This window comes from Beta vulgaris, chromosome 3 (assembly GCF_026745355.1).
Source record: "Beta vulgaris subsp. vulgaris cultivar EL10 chromosome 3, EL10.2, whole genome shotgun sequence".
Taxonomy (NCBI): Eukaryota; Viridiplantae; Streptophyta; class Magnoliopsida; order Caryophyllales; family Amaranthaceae; genus Beta; species Beta vulgaris.
The window spans coordinates 6,572,326-6,592,933 of NC_079204.1; the positions used below are offsets into that span (position 1 = coordinate 6,572,326).

Genomic DNA, 20,608 nt, shown 5'->3' on the forward strand with positions numbered 1-20,608 from the left:
CATGGCAACAATATTGATCTAGAAGATTCAAATTGATGTGATTTATGGCATAAGGTTAACTTTGAATGCACATATCTCTCAATCTATAAATGATACTGATGTGATTCAAATTGGAGGTGATAGCTTGTTCAAAGAGCTTCTCAATGATAGGTCATATGTCCAATTCCGATAAGAAACAAGAAAGTTACCCCCGTTTTACGAAAGACTGTCGAGAGCAGACCGCGACTCGCGATTTGCGAGATATGTTTTTAAATCAGTTTTTCTTATTTCGGGTTTTGTGCGGAGTATATTCTAGGGTTTTTGTGCGGGGTTCCTTATGATGTAAAAGGACCTCTTGGTGCTCATTATTGACACACAACTTATGAAACACTTTGAGCTTCTAGAATTTAGGACTCCTTGTATTATTTTCTCTGATACAAATTTGATTGAACCACGTAAATCCTTGTGTTCTTTGTTTGTTCATCTTTATTGTTTTCTTTTCTTTATTATTTTATTGATTTTCTGTTCCGCATTAATCAAACTACAACACCCGATTTCCTAACAAATTGGTATCAAGAGCTTGGTTGTTTAAGATCTTAGGTGTTTACAGAAAAAGTTTGATTTTTTTGATTATGTCAATGAAATTCGATATGAGAAATTTGATAGGCAAGTAAATTTTGGCCTATGGCAATTAAAGATGAAAGTCATCCTAGTTCAAAGTGGCAAAGTGGCTGTCACAAGGCTCTAGAAGGTGCATCCAAAAAGCCTTCGGGTATGACGGATGAGAAGTGGGAGGAGATAGATTTGAAGGCACTCTTCAACGATTCATTTAAGTCTTTCTAATGAAGTTTTGAGAGAGGTTGCCAAAGAGACAACTGCTGCGGGTTTGTAGTTGAAGTTGGAGTCACTTTATATGACAAAGTCTGTGACCAACCGTCTACTACTAAAATCAAGACTTCATGATCTTTGTCTAGTCGAAGGTAAACCACTTGATTCTCATTTAGATGAATTCTTCTCTATAATTATGGATTTGCAAAACATAGATGATGAGGAGATGGCTATTAGGTTGTTGTGTTCTTTACCACCTTCGTATGAGCACTTTCGAGATATCTTATTATATGATAAAGATGATTTGAGTTTGCAGGATATTAAGGAGGTCTTAAAGTTTATCAGCCATATACTCAATTCCTCAGATGTTGGTAACTGAGTTGGTTGATGCTGCACTAATCTCTGCAGTAATTAATAACAACATTAAGAAAAAAAATTAAGCGAAAGATTATATATATTGTCACAAAAAAAGAGAAAAATAATGAAGCAATGAAAGTGGAGAGAAAAGTAAATACCTCATTTTTCAACATTTGAAGTAATGTAGTCTTGCCAGCATTATCAAGACCCAAAAACAAGATTTTTGCTTCCTTTTGCCATAAACCCAAACTTACTAAAATTCCATAAAACCAATTAACCAGAAACGTCTTTGAAGTTTTTTCCCCTAAATTGAATTCCCTTTCAATTTGTAGAGAAAGCAAGAAAGAGAAACTTGGTTTTTTTTTTTGTTTGTTTATGAGAGTGGGAAGGATAATTAACGATGAATACTAGGGATAGTTGATTCTAGTCCAATTAGGAAAATAAAGTACATATTTTGTCTTACTTTAGTTGTCTTATTAGGTGAATTATCCAAATATTTAGTTGTCTTATTGAGCGAGTTATCCAAATAATACACCTATATACAATAATATAGTACATAATCCTAATCCAAATCATATACAACTCTACATTATAGATCTAGGTTTACTAAAACTCTAGAGGATCCACATTCGTGAAGTTCAGTTAAATCTTATCCTATTACAAATAAATACTCCCCTGTAATTAGATAGAATTTAATAAGTCCATATTACCTTAAACTCTTCTCTTCTTTTAATTACTCTTGCAATTCCCAAAAAAGTTTTCAAAGTTTCTATATTCTATCTAATTTCTCATTGATATGAGAAGAAGATGGGTGATCATGAAAATACATTCTTAAACGGCGAAAAATGAAGAGAGAGAAAAAAATGAAGTAATAGTTAAGAATTTGTATTCAGCTAATGAAATTTGAATGGGGAATTCATATTGTTCAAGAAATTAAGTTGTAAGCTAAAATAATTTGACCTTCAGATCTTTTATGATGCCATATTCTTCGTAGTTAGTATGAAGAAGTGCCATCAAAGATTTGAAGGTCAAATTCTTTCGCAAACAATTTAATCTCTTGAACAATATGAATCCCGCCATTCAAATTTCATATTAGGTGAACATACAAATTATTAACTGAATTTACATACATCGCCCCACTATTACTTAAAATCACTCCAAAAAAATTTGAAATTACATTTATAACTTTTTTTCTTTTTTATTTTTAAGTCACTACCACCACTCACCTTCTGATGGCTGCCACCACTACCACCACTCACCTCCTGCTGGCTGCCAATACCACCCGCCCACCTCACTCCAACACCCTCACCTCCATTGAAATCATCTTTCTATCTCCTTCTTCAACACCATGTATACAATGATAAGTCATATTTATATATAGTTTTTAGGTTCATTTAGGTTGCATTTTAGAGCATTTAGTTTCATTATTGCATTATATTCTTAAGTTATGTTTTTCTATTTCTATTTGGTATGTTTTCTTGTTTTTGATGAATTTCAGGCATTGAGAACGTATTTGGATTATGATTAGCTAAACTTGAGGATTAGGAGCACTTGGAAAGGAGTTACAATGCATAAGGATCGTATGGATATGTCATAGTACGAGTTTGAGCAAAAACGAAGCGGAAAATCATTAGAAGAAATGTGAAAAAGAGTCACGTCTATTCTTCTGATCATAACTTTTGATGTGATTCTTATAATCGAGTAATTCCACCAGATTTGGAAACTAGACTTGAAGATCTTTCCAACGATAGGTGGAACGTCCCGAGGAGACTTCTAGTCAAGAAGTTATGCCTTTCGGAAGATTGCACTGTTTCTGCTGGAATCTGTCACGCGTATGCGCGGATCACTAATCCGCCTATTAATGATTTATTTAAGACTTTCCTTATCTTGTAAATTACATTCCAAGTCATATTAGGTTATTGAATATTTATTTAGATAGGTTTTCTTTTCATTCTTTCTCTCCTCCTCCCTCTCACGTTATTTTCTTAGGTTTTAGGTTTTAGTTTTCTCTCCTCTCTTTCTCTCTAGTTTTTAGTGTAAACCCTAGTTTTTATTCTTTTTCATTAATTCATGAGTTCTATTAGTTTCTTTCATTGATTTCTTTAATTATGTTTTCTTTTATAGTTTTAGATTTCATTATTTATTTCATGATAGAGTATTTCTTTTATCTATGGTTAAGTTGAACCCTAGTATGATTTAATTCATGATTGTTTCTTTAAATTCTCTATTTAATTGTTAATTGTTCTTGCTTAATTGATTGTGCATATTCCAATACTAGATTAGGGATAACTAGTATTGTTATAATTCCATTTCTTGATCACAACGGGAGTTGGATTTTGACGGATTTGAGTATTTCAATTAAGGACATGAAGTTCTCCAGGGAGTAGGTAGAATGGATTGTTAGGAAGTTAAAGTGTCGTGTTTAATGTCTTTAAATTTGCATGATTCCACGGGAGTAGGCTTGAATGCATATTAGAGAAGCCATAGATACTCGGGAGAGGTTTATGGTACTTTATAGGGTGGACTTTTCCTTGTGAACATTTAATTTTAAAATTTGATAGGCGTGTCGCACACCTAACAAAAATAAATAACCTAACTAATCCTCCTAACTATATAGTAGGGTAAGTCAGAGTCGATCCCACAGAGAGAAAGTTGTTCTATGATTAGCTCTTCAATATTGGTAAGACTAAAGGAGATTAATATCATACCACCATCCACCCACCTCACTCCACCACCCTCACCTCCACTTCCTTCGTCGCACACAACCACCACCACTTCCTTTGTCGCGCGTCACCCTTCCCGTAACCACCACCACCTCCATGCAAAAGCTGAAGAAAACTGAAATTTTTTTTAAAACGCGAATGTCCGCGTTTTTTAAAAAAAAATCAGTTTTCATTTGAGTGGGAATGGAGGTGTGACGCAGTCGGAAATTATGGAGAAAAGCAAGCGCTAATCTCGATCAAGAACAGACAGATTTACAAGCGATAAATCTGTAAAAACTCCGGAATCCACCAGAAAAGAGTATGAACTCTGTGATATTATTAAAAGTCAAAAACTGCCTCCAAACATTGACCTAATAATGTTTAAATACGTAAAACAAAACCCTAATACGAAATTAAGGAAATAATAAAATTCGGAAATAATTAAAAGGCTCATTTCGGGGCTTAAACGAACTCGAATGGCTTAAAAAGCCTATAGATCACGGCAAAGCCGTGAGTTTGACTCGTTGGGTCGTTTCGCTTCCGAAAAGGTATCACAATAAGCAATCGGACTCCGTCGGCCCGATTAGTGCAAATCATTTCAGGCTTTTTTGTCGCGCTTCCTTATCGAACTTATCCGCCAACCTTCCTACGTCAAGGTGGTGGACGTCGCGTGAGGTGATGGCGATGGAGGAGGATGTCGCGGGGCGTAGGTGATGGCGGTGGAGGTCGCAGGTGGCAGTGGGAAGGTAGGTGGTGGTGGTGGGGGTGGTGGGTGGTGTGGAAAAAGGAGAGGGTGAAAGGCCAGTGGTGGGGGTGGTGGGTGGTGTGGAAAAGAGGAGAGGGTGAAAGGCAGTGGTGGGGTTGGTGGTGGTGGTCGGGGTGGTGGGTGTGGAAAAGAGCAAAGGGTAAAATTGTCTATAAAAATAAATTAAATTTGGGACGATTTTAAGTAATTTCAGGGAGATGTTTAACAATCCTCATAGGGATAGTTGATTCTAGTCCAATTAGAAAAATAGAGTACATATTTTGTCTTATTTTAGTTGTCTTATTAGATGAGTTATCCAAATATATAGTTGTCTAATTGAGCGAGTTATCCAAATAATACACCTATATACAATGATATAGTACACAATCCTAATCCAAATCAACTCTACCTTGTAAAAATTAATTAAAACTCTAAAGAATAATCCGTATTCGCGTAATATAATTAAGTCTTATTCTATCATAAATATTCTCCAGTAATTAGATAGAATTTAACAAGTTCATATTATCTTAAACTCTTCTAAAACCGACCTTCCAAAAACTATAAATACTCCCTTCATACCTCTCAAATTCGATCACACTCATTCATATCTTACAACTTTCTCTTAAACGTAATAGAAGTCTAGTAGCTAGAAACGCCAAAGATGAAGACATGCTTGTTGATTGTTAGTGTGTTAGTCGCCATGTTCGCCACCACAACCTTCGCCCAACAAACCACCCCGCCGCAGCCACAGTTTCCCTTCCCTAAACCTGACTTCCCGTGGTTCGGAACACCGCAACCGGAACCTTTAATCCCAAGAGTTCACGACGACATGAGAAGGTGTTTCCATACATTCAACAATCAAATTCAAACCTTGGACACTTGCATAAGAGAACTGTCTAATAGTCCTAACCAACACTCAGCAGTTTGTTGCTCATACCTCGACACCATCATCAATCATTGCCAATATGCTCCTTTTCACGTCCACTTGTTGAAGTTGCAGTCCGAGTTCTGCTCCTCCGCCTAATTACGTACCGCCGCCGCCGCCACAGCAGCACTGCCGTCTATCTCTTAGAACACTTAGATAATAGTTACTCTTTACGTATACATGTTTTTTATACTTCATAGTTGAATAATAGCTTTCTTAGGACAATTTTTATTAGTATTATGCAGGAGTATTTTTATCGTTTTTTTTATTAAAGTCTAATTAGCAGAGATTTTAATTTCTATACGTAGGGTAATGTCGTTGTTAAACTTCATATATAGTTGAATAATACCTTTTATTTTTGTCTATTTTTCGAGTGATGACTACTAGCACAAATCTATAGTATTCTTTTATTTTTGTTTTAATTGTTTGTATTTCTTATTTCACACAAAAGAAGGGAATTAAAGGGAAAAATAATCTACTTAATCACTAATGCATCACTGCTCTTAACTTTCAACTTTTCAAATTAAAAAGGAAATACTTAATTGAAATAAATTCTCTAACTTTCGAGTTTAATTCATTATTTATCGCATGTCGTATATATGAATTTCTACATGACGGAATTTTAAGAACAAGTTGAGACAATGTGATGTAAACATATATTCTTTGTCTTTGTTTCATAACAAAAAAGAAAAGAAAAGAAAAAGGCTAGATGGACATATTTATACAAAAAGTAGAAAATTTGCATACTACTTAAATGCTTTTTAAACACTGCTGCTGAAAAGCATCCACAAGGTAAACTACAGCATCAACCTGCAACATCAAGGACTGAAGGACAACAAAGAGAAGTGTTACAGAGCATTAACAACGAAAAGTTCGATTCCTCACATCAGTCTCCTAGCTCACAAAAGGATGAACAAGGAATTCTTACTTTTACAATAGAGTTCAAGAGATTTTATGACTAGCATAAGTAACTCGAATCTTAACCTTCAACAACTAAATAATCAGAAACAATTGACATGCTTACTTCAGAAGATCTGCTACTCATAGATGAACTAAGGCCCTTTATATTATATCTTTGGGCGTCAATTACTCTGTTGAAAATATTAAGCAGCCTACATTCAATCTACGGTGATAGAAGGATATCTTTAGACCTACCATGTCTCTTCCCTGAAGCTTCTCTAACGATTACACCAAAGACTAGGCTGGCCAACAATGAGATGTGCAACAAGTCGGCGAGAAGTAGAGAATACATAGACTAAGAATATTCCTGGGATCTCTTCCATTTTAAGGTTAAGCAGTCCCAACACAGAAAGTGAAACTACACTGCAGAAGTCGAAATCACAGCAATAGAGCAACTTGTATATTGCATATTATGCTCAAGATTATACGGATCAAATGAGCAAACTTCCAACAACAAGAAGATTGTTTGAGCAACATAAACATCTTTCCACCAAATATATTGTGTTGGCTCATATGCCCAGGTCTAACAATATAAAAATGTAATAATTTGACAAGAAAATGATGTTAAAATCTGCAAATCTTCAAAGTTCATTGAATTATTTGGCAAAATCAATCTCCTAATTTGAAGGGACAAAAGCATAAACCACATGAAGCATTTTTTTTGAACCATTACTTCATATGAAATCATTACTAACACATACATAAAAGTTTCATGAGCCATAACTTTTATCATATCTAGACCCGAATCTCGAACCCCAAAAAGTTGGGCTAGCTTCAATTCCAATTCATCATCAAACTTTAAACTTTCACAAGTAAAGACTTCAAATCATAACTTTAAACTTTCATCAACAATCATACCAATCACCGAACGAATTATGGCAAAAACCTGCAGCACAAAAAGTTTAGATATTAGGAAGTATAAAAGAAATTAGTAACCCTAGAAATACAAAAACTGCGAAATCCCAACAATCAATCAGAAAACAGCTAGCCATTAAAACAAACACAAAATCAAGCAATTCAAGCCAAAAGAGGCAAAATCGAAATCCATAATTCGAATTATAGGGTTCGAGTTTTCGAACGAAGTCAATCAGAAATCGGAAATAAAAAAAAAAAAAAAGACAAATTCGAGCCACTTACTTGTTTTTAGTGTAGAATGGGGGGAAATGCGAGTGAAAATTGAACTGGAAACCCTAAAAATGAGGGTTCGAATTTGTGAACAAATTTAGGGGTTTTAGCATGAAAACAATGGTGATGATAAGGAGAAGGAGAAGGAGATGGAGAAGATCGACAGTGAAGAGGGGAAGAGAGAGAAACAGAACAAATAGAGAGGCGGGAAAAAATGGGGGAGCGAGGCAAAATTATAATATAAGGAATGCGACCGAAGCATTTGGTAATTTTTTTAATATAATAAACTCACTAAATGCTCCGGTTGTTAAATAACCGAAGCCATTGAGTGATTTTTATTTTTTAAAAAAGAACTCCATCATATGCTTTCTGCTAATTACGGATTTATCGAATCCGTTTTCACCCTCTCTCCTATCAATGCAATTAATTACTAATTTAATTATATACAGATTTTTCTCTTCTTTTAATTACTCTTGCAATTCCCAAAAAAGTTTCAAAGTTTCTATATTCTATCTAATTTCTCATTGATATTGGAAGAAGATGGGTGATCATGAAGATAAATTATTAAACGGCGGAAAATGAAGAGAGAAAAAAAGATGAAGTAGTGGTTTAGTTGATTCTAGTCCAATTAGGAAAATAGAGTACATATTTTATCTTATTTTAGTTGTCTTATTAGGTGAGTTATCCAAATATTTAGTTGTCTTATTAGGTGAGTTATCCAAATATTTAGTTGTCTTATTGAGCGAGTTATCCAAATAATATACCTATATACAATGATATAGTACATAATCCTAATCCAAATCATATACAACTCTACCTTTTTGAGTTTTATTAAAACTCTAGAGGATCCGCGAATAAAACTCTAGAGGATCCGTATTCGCGTAATTTAGTTAAGTCTTATTTTATCGCAAATACTCCATGTAATTAGATAGAATTTAATAAGTCCATATTATCTTAAACTCTTCACAAACCGACCTTCCAAAAACTATAAATACCCCCTTCATACCTCTCAAATTCCATCCCTCAATTCATATCTTACAACTTTCTCTTAAACGTAATAGAAGTCTAGTAGAAACACCAAAGATGAAGACTAGCTTGTTGATTATTGTTGGTGTGTTAGTCGCCATGTTCGCCACCACAACCTTCGCCCAACAAACCACCCCGTCGCAGCCACTGTTTCCCTTCCCTAAACCCGACTTCCCGTGGTTCGGAACACCGCAACCAGAACCTTTGATCCCAAGAGTTCACGACGACATGAGAAGGTGTTTCCATACTTTCAGCAATCAAATTCAAACCTTGGACACTTGCATCAAAGAACTGTCTAATAGTCCTAACCAACACTCATCAGCAGTTTGTTGCTCATACCTCGACACCATCATCAATCATTGCCAATATGCTCCTTTTCACATCCCCTTGTTGAAGTTGCAATCCGAGTTCTGCTCCTCCGCCTAATTACGTACGCCGCCGCCACCGCCGCACTGCCGTCTATCTCTTAGAATACTTAGATAATAAATACTACTTCATACGTATACTGTTTTCTTTTTTTATACTTCATAGTTCATAGGTGAATAATAGCTTATTATAGAGATCTTATACGTAGGCTAATGTCGTTGTTAACTTCATAGTTGAATATATAATACCTTATATTTTTTGTCTATTGAACGAGTGATGATCTGATGAGTCTACTAGCACAATTCAATATTCTTAGCTTTTGCTTTTGTTTTGATTGTTGGTATTTCTAGTTATTTCACACACAAGAAGGGAATTAAAGAGAAAAATAAACTATGTAACTACTAATGTATCAATGCTCTAACTTTCTAATATTCAGATGGAAAAGGATAGAATTCAACTAAAATCTTAATATTCAATTTTGATTTCATCTAATGAATTTCTACTCGGTGAAACTTAAAATAAATCAAATTGAGATAATGTTGTGTAGACATATATTTGGTGTTTGTTTCATAATAAAAAAAAACTCCAGATGGACATATTCATACAAAAAGTAGAAAATTTCCATATTACTGCAATGTTTTAAATAAAATAATGCTGCTGAAGTAAAGGATAATACTTTGGTTTGCTTGATTTTTAGGTTTTATATTAGTGAGGTAACCCTATTAATAGATCAATAAGGTTCGTGCTTGAGGTTTTTTTTTAATATGACAACATGCAATAATTGAGCTCTCAAGATTCATACACCATCCCAAAAAGAAAATTCATATGAGTTAAAACTTGTAACGCTAATTACACTTCTTCCCAATAATGTAATACAATTTTAATAGGTTGTCACACCTGTCAAATTTAAACCAAACATTAACTTATAAGGTATATATGGAAAAACTAGTTAGCAAGATCACAAATATGGGGATAAAGGTTTAAATTAATAAATAAGAGAATTGAAATAAAAAGATTTATAGCAATAGTTCAACATGCTTATAATTAGGATGGTGAAAAACTGACCCAGCCCGTTTACCGAACCCAAATTTAATCTGAAATAAACGGGTTTGGGTTGAGATTTTTGACCCATTTAAGTAAATGGGTGGACACGACTTAACCATTTAATTAAATGAGTTAGGTTAAGGTTGACATTTTCAACCCGAAATTAACCTGATTTGACCTGTTTAACTCATTAAAATATAAATTTTCTAAAAAATTGTGCTAAAGTTGGTGAGAATTTTAAAAATACTAATTGTAGAATGAAAAGAAAATCTAATCATCTCATACTTTTATGTGAATTTATTATTGAAAAATAATAAATTGTAATAGAAATTTAATCTTAATAAATATGTAAATGGGGTAAACGGATCATACGTGCAACACATTTAATAAACAAGTCGGGTCAAGGTTGAGTTTTTCAACCCGTTTAATAAACGGGTTCGGTTTGGCCGGGTTGGGACATGTTCAACGTGTTTATTATTAATTAACCTAAACACGACCCAACCCAACCTGATATGTTAATCAACCCTACTTATAATTCAAAATCAATCAAAAACACTATCCATAATTCAATTAGTCTAATATCTAGAGCACAGGTTAATCATAAGGTCGTGTCCTAATTAATATTCTTAAATCAACATATATATGTCATATCGTCCTAATAAAATCAGAATTGCTAATTATAGGTAAGCCTATAAAAAATACTATCTCTAAAGGATCCGCAAATAAAACTCTAAAAGATCCGCATTCGCATAATTTAATTAAGTCTTATTCTATCACAAATATTCCCATCTGTAATTAGATAGAATTTAACAAGTTCATATTATCTTAAACTCTTCTCAAACCGACCTCCCAAAAACTATAAATACCCCCTTCATACCTCTCAAATTCCATCCCACTCAATTCATATCTTACAACTTTCTCTTGAACGTAATAGAAGTCTAGTAGAAACACCAAAGATGAAGACATGCTTGTTGATTGTTAGTGTCTTAGTCGCCATGTTCGCCACCACAACCTTCGCCCAACAAACCACCCCGTCGCAGCCACTGTTTCCCTTCCCTAAACCCGACTTCCCGTGGTTCGGAACACCGCAACCAGAACCTTTGATCCCAAGAGTTCACGACGACATGAGAAGGTGTTTCCATACATTCAACAATCAAATTCAAACCTTGGACACTTGCATAAGAGAACTGTCTAATAGTCCTAACCAACACTCGGCAGTTTGTTGCTCATACCTCGACACCATCATCAATCATTGCCAATATGCTCCTTTTCACGTCCACTTGTTGAAGTTGCAGTCCGAGTTCTGCTCCTCCGCCTAATTACGTACCGCCGCCGCCGCCGCCACAACAGTAGCACTGCCGTCTATCTCTTAGAATACTTAGATAATAATAGTATGTACTCCATACATACAACATACTGTTTTTTTTAATACTTCATAGTTGAATAATAGCTTGCTTAGGACAAGTATTATTAGTATTATGTAGGATTAGTTACATCTTTGTTTTATTAGAGTCTAATTAGGAGAGATCATAAATTATATATATACGTAGGGTAATGTCATTGTTAAACTTTATAGTTGAATAAAATCTTTATTTTTTTGTCTATTTTTCGAGTGATGATCCTACTAGCTAGCACAAATCTATAAGTATTTTATTTTTGTTTTAATTGTTCGTATTTCTTATTTCACACAAAAGAAGGGAATTAAAGAGAAAAAAGTAATCTATGTAATTTACTAATGCACCAATGCTCTAACTTTAAAATTTATCAAATTAAAAAGGAAATAATTCAAATAAATTATCTAATTTTCGAGTTTAATTTCTTTTTTATCACATGTCGTATATAACGATTAATGAATTTGTAGCATGGCGAAATTTTAAGAACAAGTTGAGACTAAGTGATGTAGACATATATTGTTTGGCTTTGTTTCATAATTTTTTTTAAAAAAAAAAAAAAAAAAAAAACTCTAGATGGACATATTCATACAAAAAGTAGAAAACTTCCATATTACTACGTCAATGCTTTATTATACAATGCTACTGAATTAAAGGATAAAAGTTTGGTTTGTTTGATCTTTCAAGTTTATATTAGTGAACTAAACTTGAGTTGACAGAATAAGATTCGTGCTTAAGTTTTTTTTTTTTTTTGTGATATGATAACGTTAATATTGAGCTCTCAAGATTCATAAAAGCAATCTCCGCAATTAAATATAAAAAAATTCATACAACTCGTTAAAACTTGTAATGCCAATTACGCTTCTTCCAAATAACGTGACAAAGTTTGCACCAAGTTAACACCATTAGAATACTAATGGAGGGAGATTGCATGGAATTATGTAAGACTAAACTCTCAGACTTAATTCTTGCACTTGCTCAATTCGAAAGAGTGAGAAGATTGTGCAATTGTTATTGTCAGTTTTCTGGCACGCCATGGCAGATTCTCTATCGACGGATTCGAATGGCGAATAGCATCGCAATCTAACAAAAAAAAGTGGTCCTTAAGGGAGTTTATATAAGCACAATCAACTTGACAAGAAGAGAGTATCTGTCAACCTCACAATAAGAATTAAAGAATCAGTCTTACGAATTCTATGGGTAGTCACAAGAAGCATAGAATAGGGGATAACAACAGATAATGAAAAATTAACTCTTAATTTCTAGTCTCAGTTGATATATTGGGAAACCCACTTGAATCCTTCACCATATCCCATCTTGCGGACAATGCTGCACATGAATACCTCGAGGGGGCGGACATTAGAACCCGCAAGATTCACCTTCCCCTTGCCTGTAGTGCAGTTAGAAAGCCCCAGATGAAAGCGTAGCTCCTCCTCAGAAGCTGCATAAGGTATGTCGATCTTGTTCCCTAGGATAAGAAAAGGAACATTGGCCAAGGCTTCGTCAGAGAGTAGGGCATCGAGCTCCTTTTTAGATTCAGCAAATCTCTCCTTGTCAAAGGCATCCACAAGGTAGACCACAGCATCAACCTGCAACAGCAAGGACAACAAAGAGAAGTGTCACAGAGAATTAACAATGAAAAGTTACCGATTTCTCACATGTCTCCTAGCTCACAAAAGGATGAGCAAGCAATTCTTACTCGTTACAATAGGATTCAAGAGATTTTATCTAGCTGTAAAAAGGGGGACTAGCATATAACTCGAATCTTAACCTTCAATAACCAAAAAATCAGAAACAATTGACATGAGTACTTCAAAATATCTGCCACTCTAGATGAACTAAGGCCCTTATATTAAGTATCATGTCCAACAAAAAGAACGCATTCCTAATTTGTCTTTGATGTTTGCTGTGTTCATTATATCTTTGGGCATCAATTACTCTGTTGAAAATATGAAGTAGCCTACATTCAATCTACAGTGATGGAAGGATATCTTCAGACCTAATGTCTCTTCCCTGAAGCTTTTCTAACAATTACATACAAAGACTAGGCTGGTCAGCAATAGAATGTGCACTGTGCAGCAAGTCTGCAAGAAGAAGAGAATACATATAGGCTAAGAATCTTCCTGGGCACTCTTCCATTTCAAGTTTACGCAGTCTCAACACAGAAAGAAGAACTACACTGCACAGCAATAGATCAACTTGTATATTGCATATTAGGCTCAGATTATACAGATCAAATGAGCACTTGAACTTCCAACAACAGGAAGATTCTCTTTATGGTTTGAGCAACATAAACATCTTTCCACCAACTATTTTGTGTTGTACAGGCCTAAGTCTAAAAAAAGTAAAATGGAAGTAACGACTTTATTTGATTTTGCTATTGCAGCCTATTAAGTCTGGTTGTAAAGCAGCGAAAACTGCCAAACCTCCACACAAGATGGCAGAAAATATCAAAGCTAAAGTTGTTTGTTCTCCAAAAGCAAACTTAATCATGTTAAGATTATTTTTGTTCTAAGGTATTCATAGAACCCCTCCTAAAAGGTTACACACACCTCCCACTGCTTTCCCTCACTTCCCAGTGCCATTTGTTCTTTGAGGTGTTTGCTCAAGTAACAATAAGATTTCCTTATCAGAGAAATGTCACTCGTACAGGAACGATCAATCTCAGAATTCCATCAGGTAAACAAAGAGGTTGCAGGGCTGCAGGCTCCTGCTACGTCCATTTAGACCTTGTTCTTCTCATCGCATACATAACTCAAACGAAAAATGTAGTTCAAGTTTGTTCAAAAAAACAAATTCTCTTCCAACTCAAAAAAAAAAAAAAACAGATAAGCCAATAACGGGGTATTCAGCTTAAAAAAGTGAAGTGTTACTCAAGCAACCATAGATTGCCCCAACATATATGGCTGATGTAAGATATGTAAGTATTAACTTGACATAAGATCCAAAGACATGTTAGAGCATGACAGCCTATAATATATACTAAGGATGTTAAGGAAAAACATTGAAGTTCTAATACTTCACAGCTACCTAACAAATTGACAGTGCTACATTCTAGGACTTCACATGTATCTAGCCACAGTAGTGAATACATCAGTATACGAGAATTGTAAGACGAAGAAGATATACATAATCTACAAATGATCCATAGAAGCCTCATATTAATGGCATAATGCAAACCTTCAGTTGCATTCTCTCTACAAGCAGATGAAATTTCACCAGATCAAATAGAAATTTCGCTCAACTCTTAATTTCAAAACTACAGGGCTAATTTAATACAACATTAATCAAGTATCCGTCAACCAATTTAGCTTCCAAACATCAAACCACAATCCAATCACTAAATGAAAAGTCGGCAAAATCAATCTCTCAATTCAAAGGGACAAAAGCAAAAACCACATGAAGCATTCTTCTAAACCCCAGTTACCATCATCAGACAGAACCCCCAGATGAAATCATTACTAACACATACATTAAAGTTTCATGAGCCATAACTTTTATCAAATGTAGACCCGAATCTCGAACCCCAAAAGGCCGGGTTAGCTTCAAATCCAATTGAAACTTTAAATTCCATAAGTAAGACTTCTTTTAATCAAATCTAATCATACAAAACTTGAGCTACTTTCAAACCCAATTGATCACCAAAAGAATAACTTTTAGCACTAAACTAATCAACTTAATTTGACTTTTCACACAACTAAATTACTCACAAAACCACAAACAAACAAAAATTAGATCCATGAATTAACATAAAAGACCCAAAATTCACAAATCATCAAAAAAATACACACTTTTGATAGCTGGGTCACATTAAATTAACATAACAACATCAAATTCATCACAATTTTCCACATTATCAAGCAAATTAAAGTAAATCAAAACCTTGGCATAATAATCCTTCCAAACACGACGAGCAATCTGATGACCACCCAAATCAAAAGCCTTAAACTTGATTTTCCCAATGCTCAATTCCTCCGACGTAGGATGCTGAGTTGGCTGATGCTGAACTAATCGCTAATTTCAAAAAAAAAAAATTCAATCAATCAATCAATCGCAAAAAAGTCAAAATCCCTAAATCGGAAACCCTAAGTAAATATACCTCGTCTTTCAACATGTGAAGAAGAGTAGTTTTTCCGGCATTATCAAGACCTAAAAAGAGAATTTTAGCCTCTTTCTGCCATAGACCTAAAGATGCGAGAATTCCATAAAACCAATCAAATAGAAACATTTTCTGTAAAAAAATTTGATGGGTTTTTTTAGATTTGATTTGAGAAGAACAGAATGTGAAAATGAAAATAGACAGAGATCTGAAACAAAGAAAATTAGAATTAAGAAGAGACAAGAGTGGTGATATTAGACTTGTGGAAGGGTTAGGTTTAAGACAGTTATGATTTTTGTTTTATTTTATTATTATTATTTTCCATTTGTGGGTGTAGTCAAATTGTCAATTACTTGAAGTATAACCCAAAATTCTTTTATGTACACCCCCCTCGTTGTTCACGTTCACCAGCTACTCTAGGAGAAACTACCAATCTACCATGTAAATAAGGGAGGCTCGGATATAGCCATAGAGCCTAGTGGTGTAAATGAGACGAGAAATTTCGTAAGCTATTTGAGATTAATTCGGTTAAATTGAAGTTGAGTAGGTCGAAATCAAATTCATCAAGCTAAGCTTGGTCTAGTATTTGATATTATTTTTGTCGACTTTGAAGTTGTAGGTTTAATTCTCATTAGGGACACTTTTGAGGATATAGCCAGCTAAGCCTGGTCGGATTGACCTGTGCGAGGTTACGGTTCGGTAGGACAATTGGTCTTACCAATCCAAAAAAAAAAGTTTGAATTAAATCTGAGTTTGACTTGACAAGTGATAAGTTGAGTTGTGATGACATGTAGTTATTGTAATTTGTATGCATTCTATATTTCTATTGTAGTTTGTACTAAGCTGATGTGGCAAATTCTGCTACATATTGTTATAGTTGTTAGGTCTGAAAATTTCTAATTGTGTATACAAGCTAGTCAGCCTATCTGTTTAGGACAAATTTCATTTTGAAGATAATACATATTACTTCTCTTTTTCTCTCTCTAAGCTAGCTAAATTGTGAGATTTTTCAAGTTGAGATACTTTATACTCTACTCAAGAAGCTCGCAAGATATTGGAGAAAAAACACTTCATTTTAAATTCAAATCATAATTATAATCAAACTATTTTTATAAATTAATCCATGAAATAAAAATAGTACTTAAAAACAACACTATAAATTTAAAATTTTACATTTCGATAATTTTCTTATAGTAACTTTGGATTAATATTCTTTTTTCTTCCTTTTGGCATTTGGCTGTAATATATTTTTAAAATGAAAAGAGAATTATGTTACCCATAATGAGATTTCATACAACAATAACATTCAAGAATAAGCTGACAATAAAAGAAAATAAAAATTCTAATCGCTAGAGCTGAGCTTCAACCAAGTTTGAACTAAGCTTGACACTGGGATTTCAAGTTCAGTTTTTTAAATTTGCAAATTTTGAGTCAAGCTCGCACAATAGCGTACAAAATTGAGTCGAGTTCGGCTTGTATCATTTCTCTAATAACTAGTAAGGAGAGTGTTTCTCAGATGACTTTCATTGTTCTTTGCTAAAAAAAACACTTTCCTTATGAACGATATGCCTAATATACACGACTTTGATGGGTAATTACTAATTAGATAAAAGTGATTTTGCATTAGTTGTTGCCTTTTAGTTGGTTGTATTAGTTGGTATTGCTACTTGAGTATAGGTAAAATGACCGATAAAACCATTGGTGTTATTTATTAGTGGGAACTTTACGATAGAATTTTATAATAATTAACAAATTTGATAGTTAAAAGATCATATGATAACAAAATTAGAGGTTGGTAACAATTTGTTAAAAAAACAACTTTCATACTTTGACAGCCTCTTGGTAAATAAAAATAGGTTTGGATTCAATTTTGGTAAATATAATAAGTTCGTAGTCAAATAACAACTACGACAATACATTATATTAATAAAATCAACTTTAGTTCCAAATTTATTGCATCAACCTATTCAAATTTAGCTCCTAAGATTACAAAATTATCCAACTTTAATGGCTTAAGAGCTAACGATGTTAAATTTTCATTAGGATGGCGTTCACAGTTTAATATTTAATGTGTTAAAATTACGGGTTTAATTATTATTGGCAAGGTTTTTTTAAAGCAAGCTTGTTTGTGTTATACTAACTTAATAAATTGAATATATGGTATTGCTCATGTGACGATAACGAAGATTTAACCCGGCTAGCTCTTAGGCGTTAAGTTGAATTGTTTTAAACCGTAGACCACAAAATATGTAACATGAAAATATTTGGACACTTAAATTGGATTAGTTCATACCCTGGAGTACTAAAATTGAAATTCCAAAAACCCAAAAAAAACCATCTTATGAAGTACTTCCTCCATCTTTTATTAGTTTACCCCTTTTGACTTTTGACACTATTCACATACATGACTTTGACTATCTCTTGTGATTTGTATTTAAGGAAAAATATAGTCGTGTGAGATCTTGTTGGATTCGTCTCAATGTGTATTATCCAAATATCAACTTTTTTGTAATTTTTGCTTATCGAAAATTAGAGATATTAAGGTTCAAATTAGTATCTCGGCAAACGTGCCCCAAAAAAGGGGTAAACTAATAGAGGACGGAGGGAGTATATTTTAAAGGGTTATGCTATATGCAGTCCTTAGGATTGCATATAAGATTTAAATACATTGCTTAAAGTGAAATTTAGTTGTAAATTTATGATAAAAGTTTGCATTAATCTATGTAATAAATGATCAGCTAATGCTTGCTTTTTTTCATTTTTATCTTCTTATTTGCATCCCTTAGGACTGCATATAGCTTTTTCCTATTTTAAAAGAAAAAATTGATTTAATCAGTCCCAACTATGGGCGTCCTGACAAAAACAGTCCCAACTATCGTTTTTTATTATTCAGTACCAACTTTGAAGGGTGTTTTACAATAGTAGTCTCAGCAAGTAAAAAACTTGTTGTAGTAGGTAATTTGCCTTTTTTAATTTATTTTTTTTTCCAATCTTTTTTCTCCCTCCTTCCTTCACTACTCCCTCCTCCTCTCCTCTGCCACCGGCCACCCCTCCCCAACCAGCCCCCTGCCACCCTCCCCAGCCACCCCTTCCCTACCACCCCCCCAGCCACCCCTTCCCTACCACCCCTCGCCAGCCACACATCCCTAGCCACCCCTGCCTCGGAACCCCTTCCCCTCCACTACCCTCCTCTTTCCCCTGCCCCAGTTCATCCCTCCACCTGCCACACATCCCCCTGCTTCGAAACCCTTCCCCTCCACTACCCTCCCCTTCCCACACCTTCTATTTCCCCTCCCCTTCTCTCACCTCCCCTGCACCCGAAAGACTTCCTCTAACCCCGAAGCAGCGGCTAAAGGAGAGAGAGAAAGAGAGAGACGCGAGCAAGGTTTGCGCGACTCATCACCGGCAACCAACAACAACTGCGACGGTAGCACGGGCTTCGGATTTCACGAGCTTCGGGTTTCGGGTGTGAGAGAGAGATTGTCATTTGGGTGGAAGGAAGAGGGAAGAGGAGGGGTGGTAGGGTAAGGGAAGGAAGGAGGGAGGATAGAGAAAGACTGAAGGAATAGGTCGAAGAAACAGGTCAAAAAAAAGAGAAAAAAGAAAAATATGATTTTTTACCGGTTTAGCAAGTCATCAGTCGACTTGGACCACCAGTGTAAAGGGGGGGTTAAAGTTGGGACTGAATAATAAAAAACGATAGTTGGAACTGTTTTTGTCAGGACGCCCATAGTTGGGACTGTTTAAATCAATTTTTCCATTTTAAAAAGTTTTTGTTGCTTTCAAAACATACTACCTTAGTTTTTTTGTAAGAAAACACTTCAAAAAAACATACTATTATAATTGTTGATGAAAATATGAAATGATACATAGTATTCCTTATGGTAAATTGGAGTATAACACATTCAAAGCAAAAGAGCCAAAAATAATTGACAGTATCAATGACATAACTTGCAACTCAAAGAATAAACACAACTCTTTTCATCCAAATGACCAAACCCAAAACATAACCTTTCACAAACCATAGGCCCAGTAGAGCCCAAAAGCTTAAGTCTCATTCTTTACACTTTAAGCGCAACCATCAAAATTAGGGTTTCAAATAAAAAGAACCCCCTTTCTTCTTCACATTTCCAATCTCTCGCAAACCCTAGCTGCTACCCCCAAACCTCAGGTTTCTCTCTCCTCTCTCTCATCTTCTTCATTTATCCGATTTACACCTTCAAATCCGATTTTAATGGCGTAAATTGATCTTTTTTACAGGTTTTTGCAGAAGTGAAAAATGGCGAAGTCGAAGAATCACACTGCTCATAACCAGTCTTACAAGGCTCACAAGAATGGCATCAAGAAACCTCGCCGCCATCGCCACCACTCCACCAAAGGGGTACGTATTTTCTCTCTCTTATCTCTCTCTAAAAAGACGATTTTCTGTTTTTTTTTTTTTTGAAATTTTAATTTGAGTTTTTGTGGTGATGTTGAAGATGGACCCAAAATTCTTGAGGAACCAGAGGTACGCGAGGAAGCACAACAAGAAGGTTGATGACGTTGCTAGCGAAGAATAGATGTTTCGTTTTTATTTTTGAGTATGGAAATTATGTAGGAAAGTTTCTTATTATTATTTTCTGTTGATGGATGTTATTGTTAAGAGGTTTTTACCAGAATTTTTAAATCTATCTAAAGTTTTGTCCTTTTTTTGGTAAAATTGACGACTTTTGGATTTCCTACTTTAATGGAGGTATCAGAATCAGACTATAGTATTTGCAACATATGTGGATCAATTGAGTATATGTTTTCCGTTTCATATCATATTTTGTATGTAAATGTATGTTATGGTTGATTAATATGGTTGTGGATTATACCATATTTGCGTTTTTGTGGATTACAGCATGATTTTGAGGTGTAGTTTAAAGTATTCATCTAGGTTATGCTATTTGTTGAATTAGGGATGAAATGCTTCACTTGGAACCAGCATTGTCGTGAATCGTGATCATGCTTTCGTCCGATAAATGGTTTAAACTTAGCGTGTAGAACTGGCTAACCTAGTCTAGTGTTTGATTAGTTTGT

The 20,608-nt window shown here is 34.6% G+C and overlaps 2 protein-coding genes and 1 long non-coding RNA gene across 3 annotated transcripts; 1 reads left to right on the forward strand and 2 right to left on the reverse strand.

Moving 5' to 3' along the window:
* Window positions 1-6,874: 6,874 nt before the first annotated feature.
* Window positions 6,875-8,048, reverse strand: LOC125495960 (uncharacterized). The gene is made up of 2 exons (XR_007272417.1): window positions 7,634-8,048; window positions 6,875-7,382 (listed from the first exon to the last, which is right to left on the reverse strand). It is a non-coding gene; the product is annotated as an uncharacterized LOC125495960 (long non-coding RNA).
* A 4,484-nt stretch (window positions 8,049-12,532) lies between these two features.
* On the reverse strand, window positions 12,533-15,890 carry LOC104888405 (GTP-binding protein SAR1A). The gene is made up of 3 exons (XM_010673368.4): window positions 15,548-15,890; window positions 15,331-15,462; window positions 12,533-13,037 (listed from the first exon to the last, which is right to left on the reverse strand). Exons 1-3 carry the CDS (start codon window positions 15,674-15,676, stop codon window positions 12,717-12,719), a joined length of 582 nt encoding a protein of 193 aa, XP_010671670.1. The 5' UTR covers window positions 15,677-15,890; the 3' UTR covers window positions 12,533-12,716.
* A 3,671-nt stretch (window positions 15,891-19,561) lies between these two features.
* On the forward strand, window positions 19,562-20,310 carry LOC104888406 (60S ribosomal protein L29-1). The gene is made up of 3 exons (XM_010673369.3): window positions 19,562-19,718; window positions 19,808-19,928; window positions 20,026-20,310. Exons 2-3 carry the CDS (start codon window positions 19,827-19,829, stop codon window positions 20,104-20,106), a joined length of 183 nt encoding a protein of 60 aa, XP_010671671.1. The 5' UTR covers window positions 19,562-19,718; window positions 19,808-19,826; the 3' UTR covers window positions 20,107-20,310.
* Window positions 20,311-20,608: the final 298 nt, after the last annotated feature.

What these genes read in the sequence shown, in the direction of transcription:
- LOC104888405 (XM_010673368.4), bottom strand. Translation starts at nt 15,676, where the DNA reads ATGTTTCTATTTGATTGGTTTTATGGAATTCTCGCATCTTTAGGTCTA. An exon ending in TTCACATGTTGAAAGACGAG is followed by an intron (nt 15,463 to 15,547) that starts GTATATTTACTT and finishes TTTTGAAATTAG; the next exon opens with CGATTAGTTCAGCATCAGCC. An exon ending in GGAAGGATTATTATGCCAAG is followed by an intron (nt 13,038 to 15,330) that starts GTTTTGATTTAC and finishes TTGCTGTTGCAG; the next exon opens with GTTGATGCTGTGGTCTACCT.
- LOC104888406 (XM_010673369.3), top strand. Translation starts at nt 19,827, where the DNA reads ATGGCGAAGTCGAAGAATCACACTGCTCATAACCAGTCTTACAAGGCT. An exon ending in GCCACCACTCCACCAAAGGG is followed by an intron (nt 19,929 to 20,025) that starts GTACGTATTTTC and finishes GTGATGTTGAAG; the next exon opens with ATGGACCCAAAATTCTTGAG.